Source organism: Nylanderia fulva, unplaced genomic scaffold (assembly GCF_048542155.1).
Source record: "Nylanderia fulva isolate GAGA-0341 unplaced genomic scaffold, ASM4854215v1 Scaffold235, whole genome shotgun sequence".
NCBI classification, from domain to species: domain Eukaryota; kingdom Metazoa; phylum Arthropoda; class Insecta; order Hymenoptera; family Formicidae; genus Nylanderia; species Nylanderia fulva.
Window position 1 is genome coordinate 126,608 of NW_028190299.1, and position 22,879 is coordinate 149,486.

Here is a 22,879-nt window from a genome sequence, read left to right on the forward strand (position 1 = left end):
TTAGCATTTGTTCTATCAATAAAATTTCATACAGGCTATTTTGGTTGCAATAAATGCACGCAAAAAGGTAAATTTGTTAGAGGCAGAATGACTTTTCCAGAACTTGATGTTTTATTAAGAACTGATGAAAGTTTCGCGTTACATTTACAAGAAGAACATCATAAAGGTTCCACTCCTTTAGAAAAAATAGGAATCGGTTTAGTTAGTAATGTGCCGCTTGATTACATGCACTTAGTCTGCCTTGGTATAATGAAAACACTTATATTGTTTTGGATTGGAAAAAAGGGAAATAATCGGTTAAAATTAAAGAATCATGATATAAAATCAATATCAAAAATTATGAAGATGTTCCGAAAATATATCTGTGAGGAGTTTTGTCGTCTACCAAGAGCTATAGAAGATGTAGAACATTGGAAAGCAACAGAATTTAGACAATTTCTTTTATATACAGGTCCTATTGCATTGAGAGAAAAATTGCCTAAAATTCAATATAAACATTTTTTGTGTTTACATGTCGCTATAAGAATTTTATGTTCATCAGAGTGCATCAGGCTTAATGCATATGCAAAATCTTTAATTCGATATTTTATTGAAAAGTACAAGAAAATATATGGTAATGAATATATTACATATAATGTGCATAATCTTTTGCATCTTTGCGACGATGTTTTATCATTTGGAAAAGTTGATAACTTTAGTGCATTTAAATTTGAAAGCTATATGAGTCAAATAAAAAAAAAATGAAGAATTCACGGTATCTTTTACAACAAATATATAATAGAGTTGTTGAAAATAGAAAGCTTCTAACATCTATTAACAAGTCTGATTTATGTGAAAAAGACGACAAACCTTTAATAATTAATGAAGGTGGAAAAATTTATAGATATTACAAAAAATTTTCTTTTGGAAATTTTACAATATCATTAACTCAAAGAAATAACTGTGTCCTTTTAAAAAATTCTACTTATATGCTTATTTCTAATATTTATAAAAATGAAAATAATGATATAAAAATAGTTGGAAAAATTTTCCAAAATATATCCAATTTTATAGAAAAGCCTTCATTTAATTTATCTATAAAAGTCATTGATATACATGAAACATCAAATACATCAACATTCGATTATAAAGATATTAAAGCAAAATGTTTAGTTTTACCAATGGATAATAAATTTGCAGTAATTCCATTATTACACAACAATTTGTAATATCTATTACTAAAATTATGTTCATACATGTAAAATTTAAATAACTTATTTTGGCAATAACACTAACGTAATAAATTTTATTTAATTTATGTTGAATTAAATATGTCACTTTTGGTAAAATTTTAATCACAATAAAATTTTATTATAATTAATAGCAAATTAAAAATTTTAATAGTAATTTAATAAAAATACGTCAGTAGTTATTCTCTCTGGTCTTTTAAGGTAACATTTATCATCATTGTTATATAAAGAGTATCTCTAGGTTAAGTATGATTAAATAAACTTTTAAGTATAATTAAAGTTTTAAAATTTACATTTTCAAACGTTTTTAAATATTTTTATTGTTTGCAGTTACCTTATTCAGTTGTAAGATTTAATACTGAATACGAAGAAGACGATGAAACATATTCTGTGATCCCGAGTACATGGTTAAAAGAAAATGATAAATATTCATATTGGCCGAAAAAGGATACACGGAATTGCATCATAAAATGTAAAAAACCACAGAATGACTGGATTATTCACCCGGTTACTGTAATTGCTAAATATAGTAAGCATGTTATTTTTTTGCATAATTAATAATCGTATATGTATAAACATATAAATTTAGCTGAAGCTAAATACTGCGTATAAAATATTATAATAACATCTTGAAAAAATTAATTTTCATAGATTCATATGAACATGCTATCCAGAAAGAGAAGAGATTAATGGAAGAAAAAAGCAATACCGAATCAGAATCCCAATTAGGTCGTGGACTTCGAAAGAAAATAGTTTCATATCGCATTTCGAAAGAAAATGGTATAAAAATTTTCTTTAATAAAATTTATTGGAAATTATTTCTTTGAGCTTGATAAATGAATATAATTATTCTTTTCGATGTTATTTTACTTTCATATAAGATAATATTAAGATATTTTCTACATAATGTTAAACAATACTAAACAGATATTTCAGATAGCTCTAATAGTAGCTCAAGTAATAAAATCAGCGATTGTGATTCCATTCCCGAATTAAATGAAAACTTACACCAACAAGGTATAATCACGAAATTCTACATTTTATTTTTTATATTTTTTTCCTTTATAGTTAAATATATTAAAAAATAAAGAAGTAAAATTTTATAATAAATGTGTTTTTCAGATAATGATATTAATCAAAATATTGATGATAATGATACACAAATCTTGGACATAAATGAAATTCCTATTGTTATACAAGCAGAAGACAGCAATATTATTCCTGCAAAAGATGTTATTCCTATAGACAATCATAGTAAGTTATTACACGTATACATGCATCATACATACATATACACATATGCACACATACACATATACGCGCGCGCGCATTCACACATATATAATAACTTTATTTAATAATTCTTACAAAAATTATTACTCTTAAAAAAATTTACATGTATTAATAATTATTTACATAAAATTTTATTTATAAAGAATATTTTATTCATATTAAATAAAGTTATGTGTGTGCACAATAATTATATAATTTAAATCAAATATAAGTTAAAATTAATTAATGAAAGGCTCGTATGAATTAACAAAATTAAACAAATCATATATAGTAGGCCAACTGAACGAGCAAATAAATAAGGTGTAAAAATTTTTATTAATAGTTAAATAATTAAATTAACATTCCGTTACAGAATCGATATAAATTGTAAACGTTTCGACTGCACTACAGTCTTTATCAATACATAAAAGTTAAATATTAAAATACAAAGTTAAATGTTAAAAATACAAAGTTAGTTAAATATTAAAATATAAAATTGAAACGATTCTTCGCTGTTGACCAATAGATATGCAAGGCGATTGGTCTGAGATGCCAAGTTATGCGACATTTGAGCATGCTACGGATATAATACGCGAATTAAATCAATGTCAGAGAAAATTAAAAAATCTTTTAACTTACATTATCGTTTTAACAAGTCCTTTTCCCCGATATTTCAAGTGTGTGTTGCGAAGTCTGAATACCAAATGTCAAAATAGAGAGCGTGATGTATTTATTTATTACCAATGTTTTTTCTAAATTATGATTCAGCAAATTTTTTAAGTATGTCAAAATAACTACTGTCTAACAATTCGGTGTCTGTATTTAAATTAATTCCATTTTTCTGTTCTTTAATGTGGATCATTTCAGATATTAGTCTTTTATGGTAATTCTTTTCATGATCCATAATTTTAATATTGTCCCAGTCAAATGTATGTTGTTCGTTTAGAATGTGTTCCGTGACAACCGAATGTCTAACAGAGTCTAATTTAATATTATTTTTATGTTCTTTAAGTCTCGTTCCTAACTGTCTTTTTGTCTGTCCGACATATGTGGCGTCACAATCGTTGCAATTCAATTTATAAATAACGTTAGAATTCGTGGGGCAATTATTTTTGTCCTTTTGAACTTTTATGAAGTCATTCAATTTTTTAATGCAACGATATCTTACCACTACGTCAGGTCTTCTTATTGCTGAAGCAACTTTCTCAGATATTGATTCTATATATGGTATGACAAAATATTTAATATAAGAGTTTTAACAAGGCTCTGTAATATAAATATAAATTTAACGTATAAGACGGGCAACAAGAGCCAAATCGCGGATGACAATGCGTTATCCTAACGAAACTAAATAATTTTCCGTTAGAATTAAATACCGGTGCACAAGGCACCAAATTTTTACTTGGACACGGCCAAGATTTTAAATATGAAATAATCTCATATTTTGAGATTTAATTTCAATACCCCTTTAACCGCCCTACGGAAAATAAATAAATGAATGCAAGAGAAAAATATAGATCCGAAAATCGCTGAATCGGGAATCGAACCTGAGACCTTTCGCTTGCCGGGCGACTGCTCTTCCAGCTGAGCTATTCAGATCCTTTCGATTCTATACTTTTCTCTGTTATATATATTAATGTTGGTAAACAAACGCATTTTTTAAGCCAGCGTGTATCAAATATAAGAGTTTTAACAAGGCTCTGTAATATAAATATAAATTTAACGTATAAGACGGGCAACAAGAGCCAAATCGCGGATGACAATGCGTTATCCTAACGAAACTAAATAATTTTCCGTTAGAATTAAATAACGGTGCACAAGGCACCAAATTTTTACTTGGACACGGCCAAGATTTTAAATATGAAATAATCTCATATTTTGAGATTTAATTTCAATACCCCTTTAACCCCCCTACGGAAATAATCTCAAAATATGAGATTATTTCATATTTAAAATCTTGGCCGTGTCCAAGTAAAAATTTGGTGCCTTGTGCACCGGTATTTAATTCTAACGGAAAATTATTTAGTTTCGTTAGGATAACGCATTGTCATCCGCGATTTGGCTCTTGTTGCCCGTCTTATACGTTAAATTTATATTTATATTACAGAGCCTTGTTAAAACTCTTATATTTAATACACGCTGGCTTAAAAAATGCGTTTGTTTACCAACATTAATATATATAACAGAGAAAAGTATAGAATCGAAAGGATCTGAATAGCTCAGCTGGAAGAGCAGTCGCCCGGCAAGCGAAAGGTCTCGGGTTCGATTCCCGATTAAGCGATTTTCGGATCTATATTTTTCTCTTGCATTCATTTATTTATTTTCCGTAGGGGGGTTAAAGGGGTATTGAAATTAAATCTTAAAATATGAGATTATTTCATATTTAAAATCTTGGCCGTGTCCAAGTAAAAAAAAATTTGGTGCCTTGTGCACCGGTATTTAATTCTAACGAAAAATTATTTAGTTTCGTTAGGATAACGCATTGTCATCCGCGATTTGGCTCTTGTTGCCCGTCTTATACGTTAAATTTATATTTATATTACAGAGCCTTGTTAAAACTCTTATATTAAATATTTTGTCATACCATATATAGAATCAATATCTGAGAAAGTTGCTTCAGCAATAAGAAGACCTGACGTAGTGGTAGGATATCGTTGCATTAAAAAATTGAATGACTTCATAAAAGTTCAAAAGGACAAAAATAATTGCCCCACGAATTCTAACGTTATTTATAAATTGAATTGCAACGATTGTGACGCCACATATGTCGGACAGACAAAAAGACAGTTAGGAACGAGACTTAAAGAACATAAAAATAATATTAAATTAGACTCTGTTAGACATTCGGTTGTCACGGAACACATTCTAAACGAACAACATACATTTGACTGGGACAATATTAAAATTATGGATCATGAAAAGAATTACCATAAAAGACTAATATCTGAAATGATCCACATTAAAGAACAGAAAAATGGAATTAATTTAAATACAGACACCGAATTGTTAGACAGTAGTTATTTTGACATACTTAAAAAATTTGCTGAATCATAATTTAGAAAAAACATTGGTAATAAATAAATACATCACGCTCTCTATTTTGACATTTGGTATTCAGACTTTGCAACACACACTTGAAATATCGGGGAAAAGGACTTGTTAAAACAATAATGTAAGTTGAAAGATTTTTTAATTTTCTCTGACATTGATTTAATTCGCTTATTATATCCGTAGCATGCTCAAATGTCGCATAACTTGGCATCTCAGACCAATCGCCTTGCATATCTATTGGTCAACAGCGAAGAATCGTTTCAATTTTATATTTTAATATTTAACTAACTTTGTATTTTTAACATTTAACTTTGTATTTTAATATTTAACTTTTATGTATTGATAAAGACTGTAGTGCAGTCGAAACGTTTACAATTTATATCGATTCTGTAACGGAATGTTAATTTAATTATTTAACTATTAATAAAAATTTTTACACCTTATTTATTTGCTCGTTCAGTTGGCCTACTATATATGATTTGTTTAATTTTGTTAATTTAGACGAGCCTTTCATTAATTAATTTTAATTATTATATCCTTTTTTACATTTTACTCAATTTTTTTTATTTCTAATGTACCCACCGCTAACCCGCTATTATTAGCTCTCATACAATGTCATAATTCTTCAATTTACAAAATTTCCCTGTATATTACATTTTTTGTAAAACATTTTTCACTTTCTTCAATTAAATGTCCTTGATTGCTACATTCATCAATTTTAATTTTTACACTTTCTCTTTTTATTGCTCTAGAAAATGCCACATAAAGTTGACCATGAGCAAATACAGGATGTGGCAAATAAATTCCAATTTTTTCTAAACTTTGTCCTTGTGATTTATTTATTGTCATAGCAAATGACACTCGAATAGGAAACTGTCTTCGTTTAAACTTAAATGGCAGTTTCAAATCATTTGTAATTAAATCTATCCTCGGAATCATAACAATTTGTCCTCGAGCAGGACCTGTTATAACTTCTACATAAATTATATTATTTTTCAAATTAGTTATAATAAATCTTGTACCATTACAAAGTCTTTTTTTAGTATTTAAATTTCTTAATAAGATTACTGTAGCACCAACTTTTATTTTAAGCCGATGAACTGGCATTCCAGAAGGTGTCAGTGAGTTTAGAAACTCAGTTGGAAAATTTAATTGCTTCTGTGGATCATCACTTACAATACAGTCAATAGAGAGATACTCCTTTTCTTCTCCTTCCATTAGACAAAGAATTTCATCATTAATTTTGAAAGTATCCTCATTTTTAGGACAAAGAATCGCTCGATCTTGATTTTCTCTAATCCTTTTCATGGTAATTCTATCACCAAAAATCTCATTAATAAGAGATTCTTTTGATATAAAATCTTGTGGAATTTCAATCGTGTCTAGATTTAGTCCATCCGTATTTATTATAATTTACCATCTCCGAGTTGCATTAACCAATTTGCAAATTCTTTTTCTTCCGCAGTTCTCATATTTTGCTGTAATTTAACCTTAATTACATTCCTCCATATAGGGTTGTATTTTACAGTCGATTCAATTATCGCTGTTTTGTGTAAATGAGGTACTACTGGAAGATTTTGTCTGAAATCTCCTGCAAATAAAATTACTTTTCCTCCAAATGGTTGATCATTCTTCATTAAATCCTTTAAAAGTTTATCAACTGCTGTTAAAGCATGTCCAACAGTCATGCTCACTTCATCTCATATGATTAATTTTGCATTGATCAATTCTCGTGCAGCTTGAGAATTTCCTCTAATATTTGATTTAGCTGCATCATCAATTGGAATTGTAAGCTTAAACAGAGAATGATAAGTTCTTCCTCCTTTCAGAAGTGTGGCTGCAATTCCAGTTAAAGCACATGGAAGAATTATTTCATTTCTTCCTCGAATAACACTTAGAAATGTGTTAAATAAATAGGTTTTACCACTTCCTGCAAACCCGTCAATAAAAAACAAACGTTTAGGTTCATTTTCATTTTCAATTGCTTGCATTACTATATCATACACGTATTTTTGTTCATCATTTAGTGTAGATAATAAATAATCACCACGTATTTTTTCTTCATCTACATTATACTCTGTTTCGTAAATATTTATTTCAGTTGGATTTGGTAATTGAAATTTCTCACAACTACTTCCATTATTTATCAGAATTTGTTGTATATGGTTTAACGCCATATTTTCGGGATTTACAACATTATTATTTACAAAGTCCTCAATCATAAAATCTTTGTATTTATTCCAAATTGTTGGTACATCTATTGGATTTCCAAAGATGCAAATGTAAGCAAATAATTCTCGAAGTTGTGCAGGCATATTCGATTCTGTTGCTTCCTCCATCGTTTTTCCCCAAAAGTCATCAGTCTCTACTAAATTTTTTGCAATTGCTGCATCCCCTTAAACGTATTATAAATAATTCCATTTACATTTCTCAAATCTTCAAAACATTTTGCTCCAGTCACATGTAGTAGAAGAAGACGGAGATAAAATCTTTCAATATCTTTTATGCTTACTGTATATAGTCTTGAAATTATTTTTTTACCACCTTTTTTACGTGGCTTCCACTTAGTTTCTTTTTTATTATAAACATAATGATAAGGAATATCTGTATAAAGATAATTTGCTGCATTTTCATCATATTGATTTAATTTGAACCATGCAGTCAGCGTAGTATCTTGATTTAGCTCTCTTTGAGCAGCTTGTTCTTCATTTCCTGCTCGAAACCATTTGGCGATCAGGCAAATGAACTGCCAATCTTATTACTGTATGAGATTTCATGAACAGATCATATCCATTAAGTCTCCACATTGCTTCTGGAGCACTAACATATCTTGCATCCATGAATGAGTTAACCTCATCTATTCTAATGAATCTTGTACCATCTCGTGCTTGCACTTCAATTGCAGCACAATCAAATCCTTTATGAATATATTTATATAGATATTTTACGCTCTTCACTGATGAACATATTTCTAAATTAATATGTCGATTATATTTCATGATTAAATATGGTGAATACGGCACCACCCATCGATTATCCACTTCTTTATTTCTAACAATGTATTTTATTCCAATATCCCTACGTTGATAGATGGGATATCCATTTACATTAGCATTAGTTTTATCACTAAATTCTTTTGGAAATCCTTTTGAACATTTTTCATCGTCCCCAGTGCAAGGATATCTCCTCGAGGGATCTCCACATAGACCGTGAATCATGTGTTTCAAAACTTTTTCATTAAGTTCTGAATATTTTTCTTCATTAGAAATTTCAGCCCATACAATCATATCAATGACTTCTTGAAGTCGGGGCTTATCTTCATCGCTCAACATTGCAAGTAAATGCAAATGTGGAAATCCTCTTTTTTGAAATTCAATCACACCTGCATAAGCTATAATATTTCCAAAAATTTTATTTTGAATTAAATCCTTTAAAATCTCTTTGACATCCAAATTAAATGTTTTAGCGACTAAATCAGGTCGAAACTCTATTTGACATCCATCAAGATTATCCTTAATTTCAGGACATTGAGGATTGCAAGTCATGGTTAGAAAAATGTCTGGTTTACCATACTTTCTTACCAAAGACATGGCATCTTGGTATCTTTCTTGCATGTTCCTTGGACTGCCCATAAATGAAGATGGTAATATTACAGGTACACCAACTGTAATTCCCTCATTTTGTGCTCGATTATCAAGGTGATCCATTAATCCTGAATAAAGTTCTGCTCTTAATTGAGGTTGATTTAATTTAATATAATTAAGTCTATTGGCTTCAGTTTTCATATAGGCATCAAGTATAAATTGACATCTTAATTTGCCTGCTCTTTTAAATTGGCTAAATTCGGCTGTTGGTGCCAGCAGATGAGCATAATAATCCATTTGAGTTACTTTAAATCCTGAATATTTAGAATTATAAGATTTCATTTCTGAATGCCATCCATCGTTACCATATGGATATAACAAAGGATAACACATTGGGTCACACCTTTTGTCCAGAATTGATATTTGTTGAACATCGTTTGAATTTTTATTATAAATCCAAATGTCTCTTTCAAATGGAGGCTCACCATCTACATTCTGAAAGACCACAGCTATTTCATTAGCTTGTGGAGCATTATATTTTCTTTGATCATGTTGAGGATCGTTTCGAAAGGACAACATTAAATTTATATTTTTATTGTCTATTGGATTAAGATCTTGTTCAACTTGACGCATCATCTTGAAAGTCTTTGCAAATTCATTGCATTGAACCATAAAACTTGACAAATTTTTCATTATTTCAAAATCACACTCTTGATTAGCTTTCTTATTCATTCTATGATTTATAGCTTCTTCTGTATCTAAAAATTAGCTGCGCAAAGCGCGGAGCTTGCCCATCCGCTGGGCGCCCTGCTGTCGAAGTCAAATGATGATATTGCCCATGAATCTTCAAGCAATAAGGAGCATTGTTCACAACATCCAATGGATTTCTATTGCCCGGGGCACCCATAGAAGCCATAGCTAAAGCGCTATCCTAAAAAAAATCATAAAAATGAAAAGGTCAGGCCATGTTCAAAAGAAGGTACTCAAAAATTTAAACGATCTAATAATAAATTATCACGAAAAGTAAGTTTACTGATTATTTGTCGTAATATACAATAAAAAATTACATATTAATTATTCAAGATACAAGTGAGAAATAAATATCATTAAAATATACAAAAAAAATTTATCAATTTGACTCTGAAAAGTAAGTGACATGGTTCTCAAAGTGCAAGGTTTCATTTGACTTACAATTTTCTTCAGAAACACAGAAGAAAAAGGTATTTGTATATAGTTTTGTATATTCGCTTCGTTGTGTGTGTAGAGCTTTTAAAAATACGTTGAATCCTTATTCTAATCTAATCTTCTTCTAATTTAATACTTTTCGTATTTCAAATGTTGTAGTAATTATTCTGTAAGAGCTTCGACATTATTTCTAAATGGACATCGAGAAACATCATAGTTTTTTGAGAGCAGGCCGCCATGTTATTTTTTTGAGTCATTAACAAATTGGTACTCTGGAATTACGAGCAATTATTTTTCATTGTACGGGCTAGTATGAATTTCAAATCAAATCTCTATAAACGACTATTATATTTTGTGCACTAAGAATAACATATCGCACTTATTTTCTAGAATCAAATTGTAATCAGTTTTACTTATATGTATGTATATTCAATGTGAACTTGCACCTTGAATAAAATATCACAGTTACTTTTCATGGTAATATATTATTACTAAATTTAGATAATATACACTTTACGTATGTTCACTTTGAACTGGCACCTTGAATAACATATCAGTTACTTTTCGTGATAATTTATTATTAGATCGTTTAAATTTTTGAGTACCTTCTTTTGAACATGGCCTGACCTTTTCATTTTTATGATTTTTTTTAGGATATATATATAATCCTGATGACGTCAGCAGACGCGGACAGAGAAGAAGAAGAAGAAGAAGAAGAAGAAGAAGAAGAAGAAGACGACGTTACTTCATTTTTCATGAAAAACGTCACTTTTTGACCGCTTGTATCTCCAGAACGGCTTGACCGATTTTATTCCTTCTTGGCTCAAATTACTCGTGGCGATGCCGCTTTTCAGGTTATATTACGTGCAATTCAAAATTTTTTATATTTTAGTAGTTCTACACCCCCAAAAAATGGACTTTGATGGTGCAGGATAAGGAGACTTGTAGTGTCTTTTAAGGTCTTTTAGGGTTTGAACATGGCCGGAGACACTACCGCGTCTCCTAATTATATGAACAAATATTATTTAGGAAATTTTTCGATGCATAATCATTTCCCATGTATAATTTTTTAATAAAATCAGGACAATTTATTGACTTTAATGTAAGCTTACCCTTTTGACAACAATATGTAAATTTCCCATCTTTAGGTTTTTTCACATTCAAAATTTAACGATTTGCAAAATTGGCATTCTATATTCATTTGGCCAAGTGTATGAACTGACACATTTATTTCATTGTCCTTGGCAATTAGCGCAATATGATGATTTAATTGTCTAGCTTGTTGCCTTCCCTGAGCATGTCTCTGAGCATCAGCTTCAAGTCGTTGAGACCTTGTGTCATTATTTTCATGAACCCTCTGCTGAGCATGTCTTTGGGCATCAGCTTCGAGTCGTTGAGACCTTGCGTCATTATTTTCATGAACCCTCTGCTGAACATGTCTTTGGGCATCAGCTTCGAATCGTTGAGACCTTGCGTCATTATTTTCATAAATCCTCTGCTGAGCATGTCTTTGGGCATCAGCTTCGAGTCGTTGAGACCTTGCGTCATTATTTTCATGAACCCTCTGCTGAGCATGTCTTTGGGCATCAGCTTCAAGTCGTTGAGACCTTGCGTCATTATTTTCATGAACCCTCTGCTGAGCATGTCTTTGGGCATCAGCTTCAAGTCGTTGAGATCTTTCCTCCGAACTCTCAATTTTTCGTAATTGTCGTAAGCGCTTGCTTTTGCGACTGATTTTATATAAATTTCCGCCTTTTCTTTTTTGAGGCATACTTATCTGCGTCGTACAGTATACGGCGTATACGTAGGTATATTATAAATATATTGCCGTAATAATTATATTTATATTATCTATCTATATCTGTCTATATGACCAAAAATTATTTATTTATTAATTCATCGATTTTCTTGATAAAATTTTTCTTTTTCGTGCTTATTTTGTTTTATATTAATTCTTTGTATAAGCACACAGCAGTCTTTTTATATAGGCGCACAGCAACCTTTTTTATAGGCGTACAGCAATCTTATTTTACAGGCACACCGCAGCCTTTTTTTACAGGCGCACAGCAGCCTTTTTTTACAGGCGCACAGCAGTCTTTTTTACAGGCGCACAGCAGCCTTTTCTTTACAGGCGCACAGCAGCCTTTTCTTTACAGGCGCACAGCAGCCTTTTTTACAGGCGCGCAGCAGCCTTTTTACAGGCGCACAGCAGCCTTTTTATATAATTTTATATATTTTTCTATTTATATATATATTTTTTTATATAATTTTTATATAATTTTATATATTTTTATATAATTGAATTTAGAATATCTACGAAATAATTATTTTTTATATATATAAGAAAAATGTAATAAAAGTGTAATTATTAAGTATAAAATATTTACAAATATTTAAATTTATTACAAATACCTATTTATTACAAATACCTATTTATTACAAATTCCTATTTATTACAAATTCCTATAGTTATAAAAATGTAAAATATCTACCGTCTCTCTCTCTTTCCCTCTCTCTCTCTTTCTCTCTCTCTCTCTCCCTTCACTCTTCCTCTTCAACGTTTTAACTTCGTTTATCACTCCTTTCTCGTAAAGTTTTACGCCTTCGACTCCTTTTTTGTTGTACTAATTTCATTTATTATAATATTTTCTATTTTATTTGATCTATCCATTATGACATTTAACGTAATTGAATATGAAACCAGCAACTTATATAATCATTTATTAAATGACTCACATAAAAAATCGAAACTTACTCCTAAAGAGTGATTTTTACAAAATCACACCAATAAGTAATTTTGAAAAAGATTGTGTACGTATTTGTGATTATGTGTGCAATTCGTGTAAATAAACCTTTAATTTGTATGCCTTGACCATAGTAACATTTAAATTCAATATTCTTATTTTATACATACATTTTCTTCAACTTTTTTTAAATCAATGTGACACATAATACGGTTTAACCAAGATGTCTAAAGAGAGCAAGGAAAATGCAAGCAGTTCAAATCAGCATAATGTAAGTAGATTTTAATTTTAGACAGAGAGATAGAGAGAGAGAGAAAGGGAGAGTGAGAGAGAAAGAGAGAGAGAGAGAAGAGAGAGAGAAAGCGTGTCTTAAAGAAAGAGGAAGAGAGAGAGAGAGATAGAGCGCCTCCCTCTTCTCTCCCTTCTCTCCTCCCTCCCCTCCCTCTTCTCTCCCCCCTCTCTCTCATTCACTCACTTACTCACTCTCTCTCTGTCTCTCTCTCCCTCTCTTTCTCACTCTCATACTTTACTTTTTTAGATAAATATCTGTAAATTAATATATATAGAGATATATTTTATTAAATAGATATATAGTAAATACATATTACGTATAATTTTAATAAAAAATTACATATTAAATCATACATTAGAAATAGACATTAAAAATTATTATAAAAAAAAATCAATGAAATGAATCATTATGAATTCATATTTTTACATATCAAATTTTATTTTTTTTTATTTTTCTTATTCTTCTTTTCACCATCACTTATATCTTTTCGTTTCTTATCTTTTTTCCCTTCTTCTTTCAATTCTTTTTTCTTTATCTCCTGATTTTCAAATTCAAGTAGTGCTTGCAATAAAATTTCATCAAGCCCATCTTCAAGCACTGAAATTTTAAAAATTTAATTAGGTATCTATATGTATAATGTAGATTTATATAGATATAATTTAAAAAATATGCAATCAAAATATTTACTAAAAAAAATTTTAAAAATTTTAAATTAATTATTATTATTAATTTTTATTTACCTTCTCTAAATTCTTCCATTTCTCTTTGCCTTGTTGACATTTCATCCGTTCTGTCTTGTTCATCATAATGATTCAGTTCATTAATTATAACGGCTTCACTACTTATGTTATTCTAAAAAAATACATATAATATATATCTACTATTAAATTAATCTCTCTCTCTCTCTCTCTCTCTCTCTTTCTTTAAGACACACACGCTCGCTCTCTTTCTCTTTCTTTAAGACACACACGCTCTCTCTCTTTCTCTTTCTTTAAGACACACACGCTCTCTCTCTCTCTCTCTCTCTCTCTCTCTCCCTTCCTCTCTGAGACACTCTCTCTCTTTCTCTCTCTCTCTCTCTTTGAGACACACGCTCTCTCTCTCTCTCACACTCTCCCTCTCTCTCTCTCTCTCTCTCTCTCTAAAATTAAAATCTACTTACATTATGCTGATTTGAGCTGCATGCATTTTCGTTGCCCTCTTTAGACATCTTGGTTAAGCCGTATTATATGTCACATTAATTTAAAAAAAGTTGAAGGAAATGTATGTATAAAATAAGAATATTTAATTTAAATGTGTTACTATGGTCAAGGCATACAAATTAAAGGTCTATTTATACGAATTGCACACATAATCACAAACACGTACACAAATTTTTTAAAAATTACTTCTTGGTGTGACCAAGTCAATAAATGCGTATGCACATGGGTGCGTGGATACGTGGGTGGGTGCGTGGGTGGATAAATAAAGTGATAAAAATTTGTTAAAATCATATAGTAGCCATCCCGGACAAAATTTGAGTACAAATTTCGAAAAAGTCTGTGAATAAATGTTTGAATGCGTGGGTGGATGCATGGGTGGGATAAAACTTAAAAGAACCACACAGCAGCTTTCTCAGAAAAATTTGCAACATTTTTGTACCAATTTCGTGAAAATTGGTCCATAAATGCGCATGCGTGTGGGTGAATGCGTGGGTGGAGGTGTAACACTTGAAAAAACCACATCGTCGCCATCTCTAAAAAATTTGCAACATTTTGGTACCAATTTTTACAAAAATCCGTTCATAAATATGCGATTGCGTGGGTGGATGCGTGGGTGAGGGCGTAAACTTAAAAAACCCACACAGCAGCTTTCTCAGAAAAATTTGCAACATTTTTGTACCAATTTCGTGAAAATTGGTCCATAAATGCGCATGCGCGTGGGTGGGTGCGTGGGTGGAGGTGTAACACTTGAAAAAACCGCATCGTCGTCATCTCCAAAAAATTTACAACAATTTGGTACCGATTTAAAAAAAATCGGTTCATAAGTATGCGATTGCGCGGGTGGGTGCGTGGGTGGAGGCGTAAACTTAAAAAACCCACACAGCAGTTTCCTCAGAAAAATTTGCAACATTTTGGTACTAATTTCGTGAAAATTGGTCCATAAATGCGCATGCATGTGGGTAAATGCGTGGGTGGGTGAGTGGGTGGAAGTGTAACACTTAAAAAAACCGCATCGTCGCTATCTCCAAAAATTTTGCAACATTTTGATACCATGTGTTCAGAAATATTGCAAAAAAAATTTTTTTTGCAAAAACATACCCTCCTCTGAGGAAAAAAAATAAAAATAAAAAAATTAAAAAAAAACCCACAGCAGCCACCCCCGAAAAATTTGCAACATTTTGGTACCAATTTCGAGACAATCGGTCCACCAATGCGGAAGTAGTTCGGGTACAGACAGACAGACAGACGGACGGTGCTTATATATATATTTTCATTTTTTAACCTTGTTATGAGATTTGTTTGCTGTGCTTGCTCTTTTTACACTTCAATTCTAGTGCGTCTTCTAGAAATGAAATAAATGCAATAATTTGTTTAGTTATTTATACAAAACAACTCAAACGCCAAAGTGCATATAAATCATAAGTTATCAAAACAGCGTGTGAAAATAGTAACTAAATATTAAAGAATTTTTAGGAAATGAATACATCTGATGACGACGAATTACTTTTACCACCTCCAATTCCAGTATATCCGGACGCTATCTACTATGCTGATATGTAAGTCATATATATACATATATATTGTGACGTGGTCGTCTCAATGCATGTGCACTTCCTGACGCGGGGCAAAAAGCGCCAAAAGAGAGAAAGAGAGAGAGAGAACGCGAAAAATAGATTGTTTAACTAACGCGTCTTGTTTTTCAAATATTTTTTTTATGATTATTCGAAAGCCTTGCCGAGAGGATAACATGATTTACGAGGAGATTGTCGAGGAAGTCAATAAGAACGGCAAACAATGGGCTGAAAAATATTCACGAAGGACGTGGTCGACTTTGAAACCACAAACAAAGTCAGCTTAAAGAATTCGCCGGGAGGCGAGGGGACTGCAAGAGATAATCAGTTGCTGTTTTATAACCGATAATGCAAAGATCATCTTCCTGAGATAATTGCAATCACATATATTAAACATAAAGAGACGAACAATGGGTTGGATGGAATATATAATATAATGAGGATTGCTACCATGTCAAACCATTGTACGTGATTTAAGCGACGCAGACTACGAGCTCAATCTAGCGGAAAAAAGTATATTGTCTAATTTCTTGTGTCATAATTGTGTGTTTACAAAATGAATAAAGACATTATTACAATTGATTCTGATAACGAGATGGAAGTGGAGATCATCACGATCGACGTCTCAGATGACGAGATGGAGGTCGACATTGTCCAGACGCTCCAGATGATGATAATAATGATGATAATGACGACGAAGTGAACGACATGTACGATCCAGTCGATGAAGTATATGATAGAGAAGTTAACATTGTCCTAGACGATGTGAAATTAGAAATGAACAACAGCCAGAATGTCAATAAAATAGAAGAAATATAACCATTACATAATGATAGTAACATAAGTGATTATCACAACGTTTCGACCCTTCTTTGAGTCCTTATCAAGTGATCTAGATATACATAGACCGAGATTAATACATTAATACATTAAAAAAAAATAAAATTACTTCACTGACAATATTACAAAATGATAAAAAGAAAAAGAAGCGAGACTTACTTGTAAAATTAAAATTATAATTATAATTCTAAGATGTCAAAAACGAACATAGTGTCGGTTTGACAACACGTCAAGACTCTTAGACGAGTTATTGGAGACTGAACGACCTTTATTATTTTGTCGTAGATATTACTTAGATTGTCAGTATCCTTTTGTAAATTAATAGCGTTATTATTTCTCTTAATAAAGAACATTTCAGCGATTTCTCTTTTTCTTACGTGTTTTTCACTATGCAAGATAACAGGTGAAGTCCAGTCAAAATCGTGATCGAATTCAATTTTATGTTTGCTGATAACTGATAAATTACTCGAATGCATTTTGATGTTGCTGAAATGTTCCTTTACACGTGTACAAAGATGTCTTTTTGTTTGTCCGATGTATGACACGTTGCAATCCCTACAATTAATTTTGTAAACCACTTCAGTTTTTTTATCTGTAGGCAGTCTATCCTTGCCAAGTGTGATCAAATGATTCGGCTTTTTAGGAACATTATGAACAACATTAAATCCGATATTTTTAAAAATTCGATCGATATTGCCTAAACTATTAACATAAGGTAGTGAAATAAAAGGAGACTTATCAACAATATTTCGCTCATTACTCGATTCATTCATGTTTCTGTGTTTTAAAAAATTAATCCTTTTTTTAACCCAACGATCGATTACATGTTTAGGAAAGCAGTTATTAAATAAAATCTGTTTCACGATATTAATATTCTCGTCGTGAAACTGGTCATTAGATAAAAGAATCGCGTGATCTACAAGATTAAAGATTGTGTTCATTTTATATTTAAAAGGGTGGTTGGAAAAGAAATTTATATATCTGTTCGAACACGTTTCCTTCCTGTACCAATTTGTTACAAGCTTTCCACTTGACCGAAAGATCGTTGTATTCAAAAAATTAAGACATCCGTCTGATTCCGTCTTAAATGTAAAGATTAAACGGTGGTGATAGTTATTAAAAATATCAATTATTTCATGGATTTTTGTCTTTGGAATAATAGCGAAAATATCGTCAACATATCTATAATAAGTCGGAACATTAAAACTAAGTCGACTTAAACACTGCGTTTCAAGATCAACCATCACCATGTCTGCCAAGATGGGTGAGAGAGGAGATCCCATGGGACTGCCAAAGATTTGTTCATAATATTGTTCGTTAAAGCTAAAACTAGTAGAATCTAAAATAAATTCGACGGCATATAAGAACTGAGCACGACTGAAATTCGTGTTTTGAGAAATGTCACTTTATCGTTTCTCAATAGCGCGTAAAACTAATTCTTTTGGAATATTAGTGTATAGGGCGGTCACATCTAAAGAAATCAAAGTATTATTGAAAAATAATAACACATTTTACGTCATCTAAATATTGAAAGATTTTAAAATGCTAATTTCAAAGTATCAAACAAGGTAATAAAATTTTTAAAAAATGTCAAATTTCTCAAAAATGTCAAGTACCCCGCCCCCTCTCCTTAATTTGATTGCACGGTTCAAAGAACATTAAAAATCTTTATAACTTTTATTTCAAACATTTTTTATATCTTATACTGTTTCGACGGTATTAGCTCAGAAATGAAAAAATACAATTTTTTTCAAGAGAGTGTTTTATCCCTTAAATGTCGAGATACGCAGCTAAAAAAATACAGGTCTAATATTTTTCAATGCTCTAAAACATACTCCAAGTTCATTAAAATCGGTGAGGGTCACTTCCGACCGTTCCCTTGTAAGAGTTATCTAATATGATTAATTATTAGAATATCTTGTCAGAAACAAAATTTCAGCTGTAATAAATTATTGGAACGATACGAGATGAAGAGTGACAAGGGATACAAAAACGGACATTATTTCTGATTGTGAACAAGATGTAGCATATAAATCAATCAAATTATCTCAAGCACACAAATTTAAATCATTCTCAGGTTAATATTTAATTTTATTAATATAGATTTTTTTATCTAAACAACTTTCAACCATAATTATTTAATGTTTCGTGTTGATATTTCAATTTTCTTTAATGTTGATAATCCTTTTTAATATTAATAAATATAATATAATATTATTGCTGAAAAAATTTTGTATAAATTTATAAAGTTTATTTTAATCATTGATTTTATGAAGTATTTTGTAAAATCTTATTAAAAGGAAATAATAGCGTATAATATGTTCAGAGTTTAAACCTTTTTAATGAATATGTGTAAGAAATATTTATAGTTTTAATATATATTTTATATATATTTACATTTTATTTTATATTTTCCAAGTATATTTATTTTATATTAAATATAAAACTTTATAATTATCTTAGAAATTATTAATTCAGCCTTTCGTCGTCTTACACATTATCAACCATCACCATGTCTGCCAAGATGGGTGAGAGAGGAGATCCCATGGGACTGCCAAAGATTTGTTCATAATATTGTTCGTTAAAGCTAAAACTAGTAGAATCTAAAATAAATTCGACGGCATATAAGAACTGAGCACGACTGAAATTCGTGTTTTGAATCCTCAATAATGGCTGAAGCAATCGAGTTTATACTAGACTTAATCGATAGATTGAGTTCGAATTATATAATAAAAGTGTCTTTATTTCTGCTCTACGTGATTTGTAAGCAGAGATATATAAATGCAAAGTCGAAATATGAAAAATTTCTATTAAGAAACGTCCCCGTCATCATTATTGTCATCATCAACGACCACGCATACATAGTAGTATCGTGCTACACGTATTCACACGTATACAACACATGCGCACACATATATCACACGTACACAACACATGCAAGATGCATGTAGTGGTAATTTTGTCCATCTCGCACGTTTTACAACAGATGGCGATAGTGGCGCTCCGCCATATCGGCAGCGTACGGGGTTATGTTGGCTAACTCTCTCTCTCTCTCTCTTTCTCACACACACACGCACACACACACACACTCTCTCATTCTCACTCACTCACTCACTGTTCGTCTTGTGTACTTATTTAGTACATTCATGATCGGCAGCGTGCGGGGTTATGTTGGCTAACTCTCTCTCTCTCTCTCTCTCTCTCTCTCTCTCTCTCTCTCTCTCTCTCTCTCTCTCTCTCTCTCTCTCTCTCTCTCTCTCTCTCTCTCTTTCTTACACACACACGCACACACACACACTCTCTCATTCTCACTCACTCACTCACTGTTCGTCTTGTGTACTTATTTAGTACATTCATGATTAAACATCTATATGCATTAATGTGAAATTTACTTACAATTAGTTTACTTGAAATATTCAATCTCTAAAGTGTTTATCTTATAAGATAGACAAAAAAATCTGAGTAAATAATAAGAAAAAAAAACAAGGATTATTATTGTCATAATTTTTTATCAATTAAGTACTCTCAACTATCCAATAATTAAATAAATACGTACAAATGTGCGCGCGTGTACACACATACACATATTGATATTAAAGAGATTGAAGGAGAGGAAGGAGAAGATAAAAATTTAAATATTCACATATATATTTTCAAATATTATATATGAATTTATAGTTTACATATCTAATTAATAATGAATTTCTAATTATATTAAACATATCAAAATAAAGACATACATGTATTTATCAAATGAATAAAATTATTGAATACAGACTTAAAAAATTTATTAAACATAGACTTAAAAAATTAATTAATTAAACATATTCCAAATTTAGAAAAAATAAACTTTATTTATATATGCAACAGCTTTTTAAACTAAATTTTTAAATTCTATTTTATATTAGACAATTATCTCAATCAACATCTACGTCCACATTAGCTGCACTGCAGACTACCTCTACAGCCACATTATCTGCTCCGCGGATATAGCGTTATGCCAATACGATACATTACATGTACTTACTTACTTGCCTTTACTGTACCAACTCTTGTTCTTTCCACGTAATCATGTTTTTACAGTTATCGTTTGCTGTATGTCTTTATTATTGTATCAACTCTTGTCTTTTCCATGTAACCATGTCTTCATAGTTTGAATTATCCCTTCATCTTCTCAATCTTTCGCAGAGATTTAATTAATTAAATACACTTCACACGAAATAAAGTTTGCTGGAAGATATACATCTGTAGATCCAACACGACAAAGTCGGAAAAATGCAATACAGACTTTGAAGTGATAGATTCGAATAAGTCCTTGGCATCGAAACTGTGGAATTTTGCAATGCGTTCATTAAATAACAGAGAATGCGATGCTTTAGAAACTGCGGATACACTATTAGGGAATTCCTTGTACGGTACGGATAATGATACCATGGTCAAATGGATCGATGTTAATGAGGTGAGAAATAGAAAAGTTAAAACATTTAATGAAATTTAAGCTCTTGATGAAAATTCTACGAATATTTACTGTTCGTCACTCATCGATGATTACTATCCAAATAGACCTCAGAAATTGGAATCATTGAAATTGTACGATTTTGCCAGATTCTGGGAAATTATGAAACAGATGTCAAATAATGACGAAGTCAAGTGTTACAACCTGGCATCGGGTTTATTTTAAAAAAAACGAAAAAAGGGTTATTTAATTAACCATTATCGATTTAACGTAAAAACGGAGCCCGAAAAATACTTTTACTTGCTGCTTCTTCTATTCAAACCATGGAGAGATTTGAGTGAACTCAAAGGTACATTCAAGACTTACACGGATGCCTTTAAGAATTCAGAGTCTGTTTTAACGAAGACAATGAAATATCACGAAAGGCTCGAAGAAATACAGAAAGCTTTTGAGAACGTTGCTGAATTAATCGAGAAGCGCGAAAATGATCTGAAAACAGCAGACAGAGACAAATCCGATGACGATGAACTGGATTGTAATCCGATAGAAGCTGACGACGCGATGAAAGATCTGGAAGATTTTGGTAAGATTGACGACCCGATTGATTTATCGCAAATGATGTCGCAATTGAACAAAGACCAGAAAAGAGTCTTTGATGGAGTATGCCAAGTTTTACAAGATAAGAATCAGATTCTGCGACTGTACGTAAGTGGCGAGGGTGGTACAGGGAAAAGTTTTCTAATTGAAACGATTAAACATTGGATCAGAATAAATTTGGAAAAAACGACTGCCATATCTGCTCCCACGGGTATCGCAGCATTCAATATCGATGGCTTGACAATCCATAGAATGTTTCAACTACCGGTTAGTCATGAATCTACACCAAAATATACGCAATTGTCAGACATGGTCTTGAAAACTTTGAGAGACAAATTAAAGAATGTCGAATTATATTTATAATCGAAGGAATTACATGTAACAATGCAATGATGGATTTAGGAACGACTGTATTCAGTGATGGTCAAGCCTATGTAGGTTTGTCACGAGTAAGTAAATTGGAAGGCCTACATTTGATAAATTTCAATCCAGCATCAGTTAAAGCAAACTCGAGAGCCATTGTAGAATATAATCGACTGAGATCTATATTCAAATCTGAACTGCCACAAATTAATCCGTCCGAGAAAAAGGTTGTGAAAATGTACGATCGTCGATGGGATATCCCTAATATCATTGATGATATGCAGAATTATGATTGTGAGGAACCAGAAAGTATAGTTACGTGGAAAATATATGGCCTTTGCAATAACGATGCTGTTTCGTGTTACGTTAATGTAATATTACAATGTGCGTTTCATTGCGTACGTATTAGGCAACAAATACTGAAAAATAAAGCATCGAATGCATTGATTGATGCTATCTGCGCGTATGGTGAACGTAAATATTGCAACATTCA

At 31.2% G+C, this 22,879-nt stretch overlaps 2 protein-coding genes across 2 annotated transcripts; one reads left to right on the forward strand and one right to left on the reverse strand.

Annotated features, from left to right (window-relative positions):
* Window positions 1–1,498: 1,498 nt before the first annotated feature.
* Window positions 1,499–7,670, forward strand: LOC114935530 (uncharacterized). The gene is made up of 5 exons (XM_085483203.1): window positions 1,499–1,758; window positions 1,881–2,009; window positions 2,157–2,246; window positions 2,352–2,483; window positions 7,654–7,670. Exons 2-5 carry the CDS (start codon window positions 1,919–1,921, stop codon window positions 7,668–7,670), a joined length of 330 nt encoding a protein of 109 aa, XP_085339329.1. The 5' UTR covers window positions 1,499–1,758; window positions 1,881–1,918.
* Window positions 7,671–8,257: 587 nt separating this feature from the next.
* On the reverse strand, window positions 8,258–11,463 carry LOC146723088 (uncharacterized). The gene is made up of 6 exons (XM_085483204.1): window positions 11,434–11,463; window positions 9,928–10,067; window positions 9,622–9,812; window positions 9,121–9,450; window positions 8,635–8,943; window positions 8,258–8,469 (listed from the first exon to the last, which is right to left on the reverse strand). Exons 1-6 carry the CDS (start codon window positions 11,461–11,463, stop codon window positions 8,258–8,260), a joined length of 1,212 nt encoding a protein of 403 aa, XP_085339330.1.
* Between the last annotated feature and the right edge of the window lie 11,416 nt (window positions 11,464–22,879).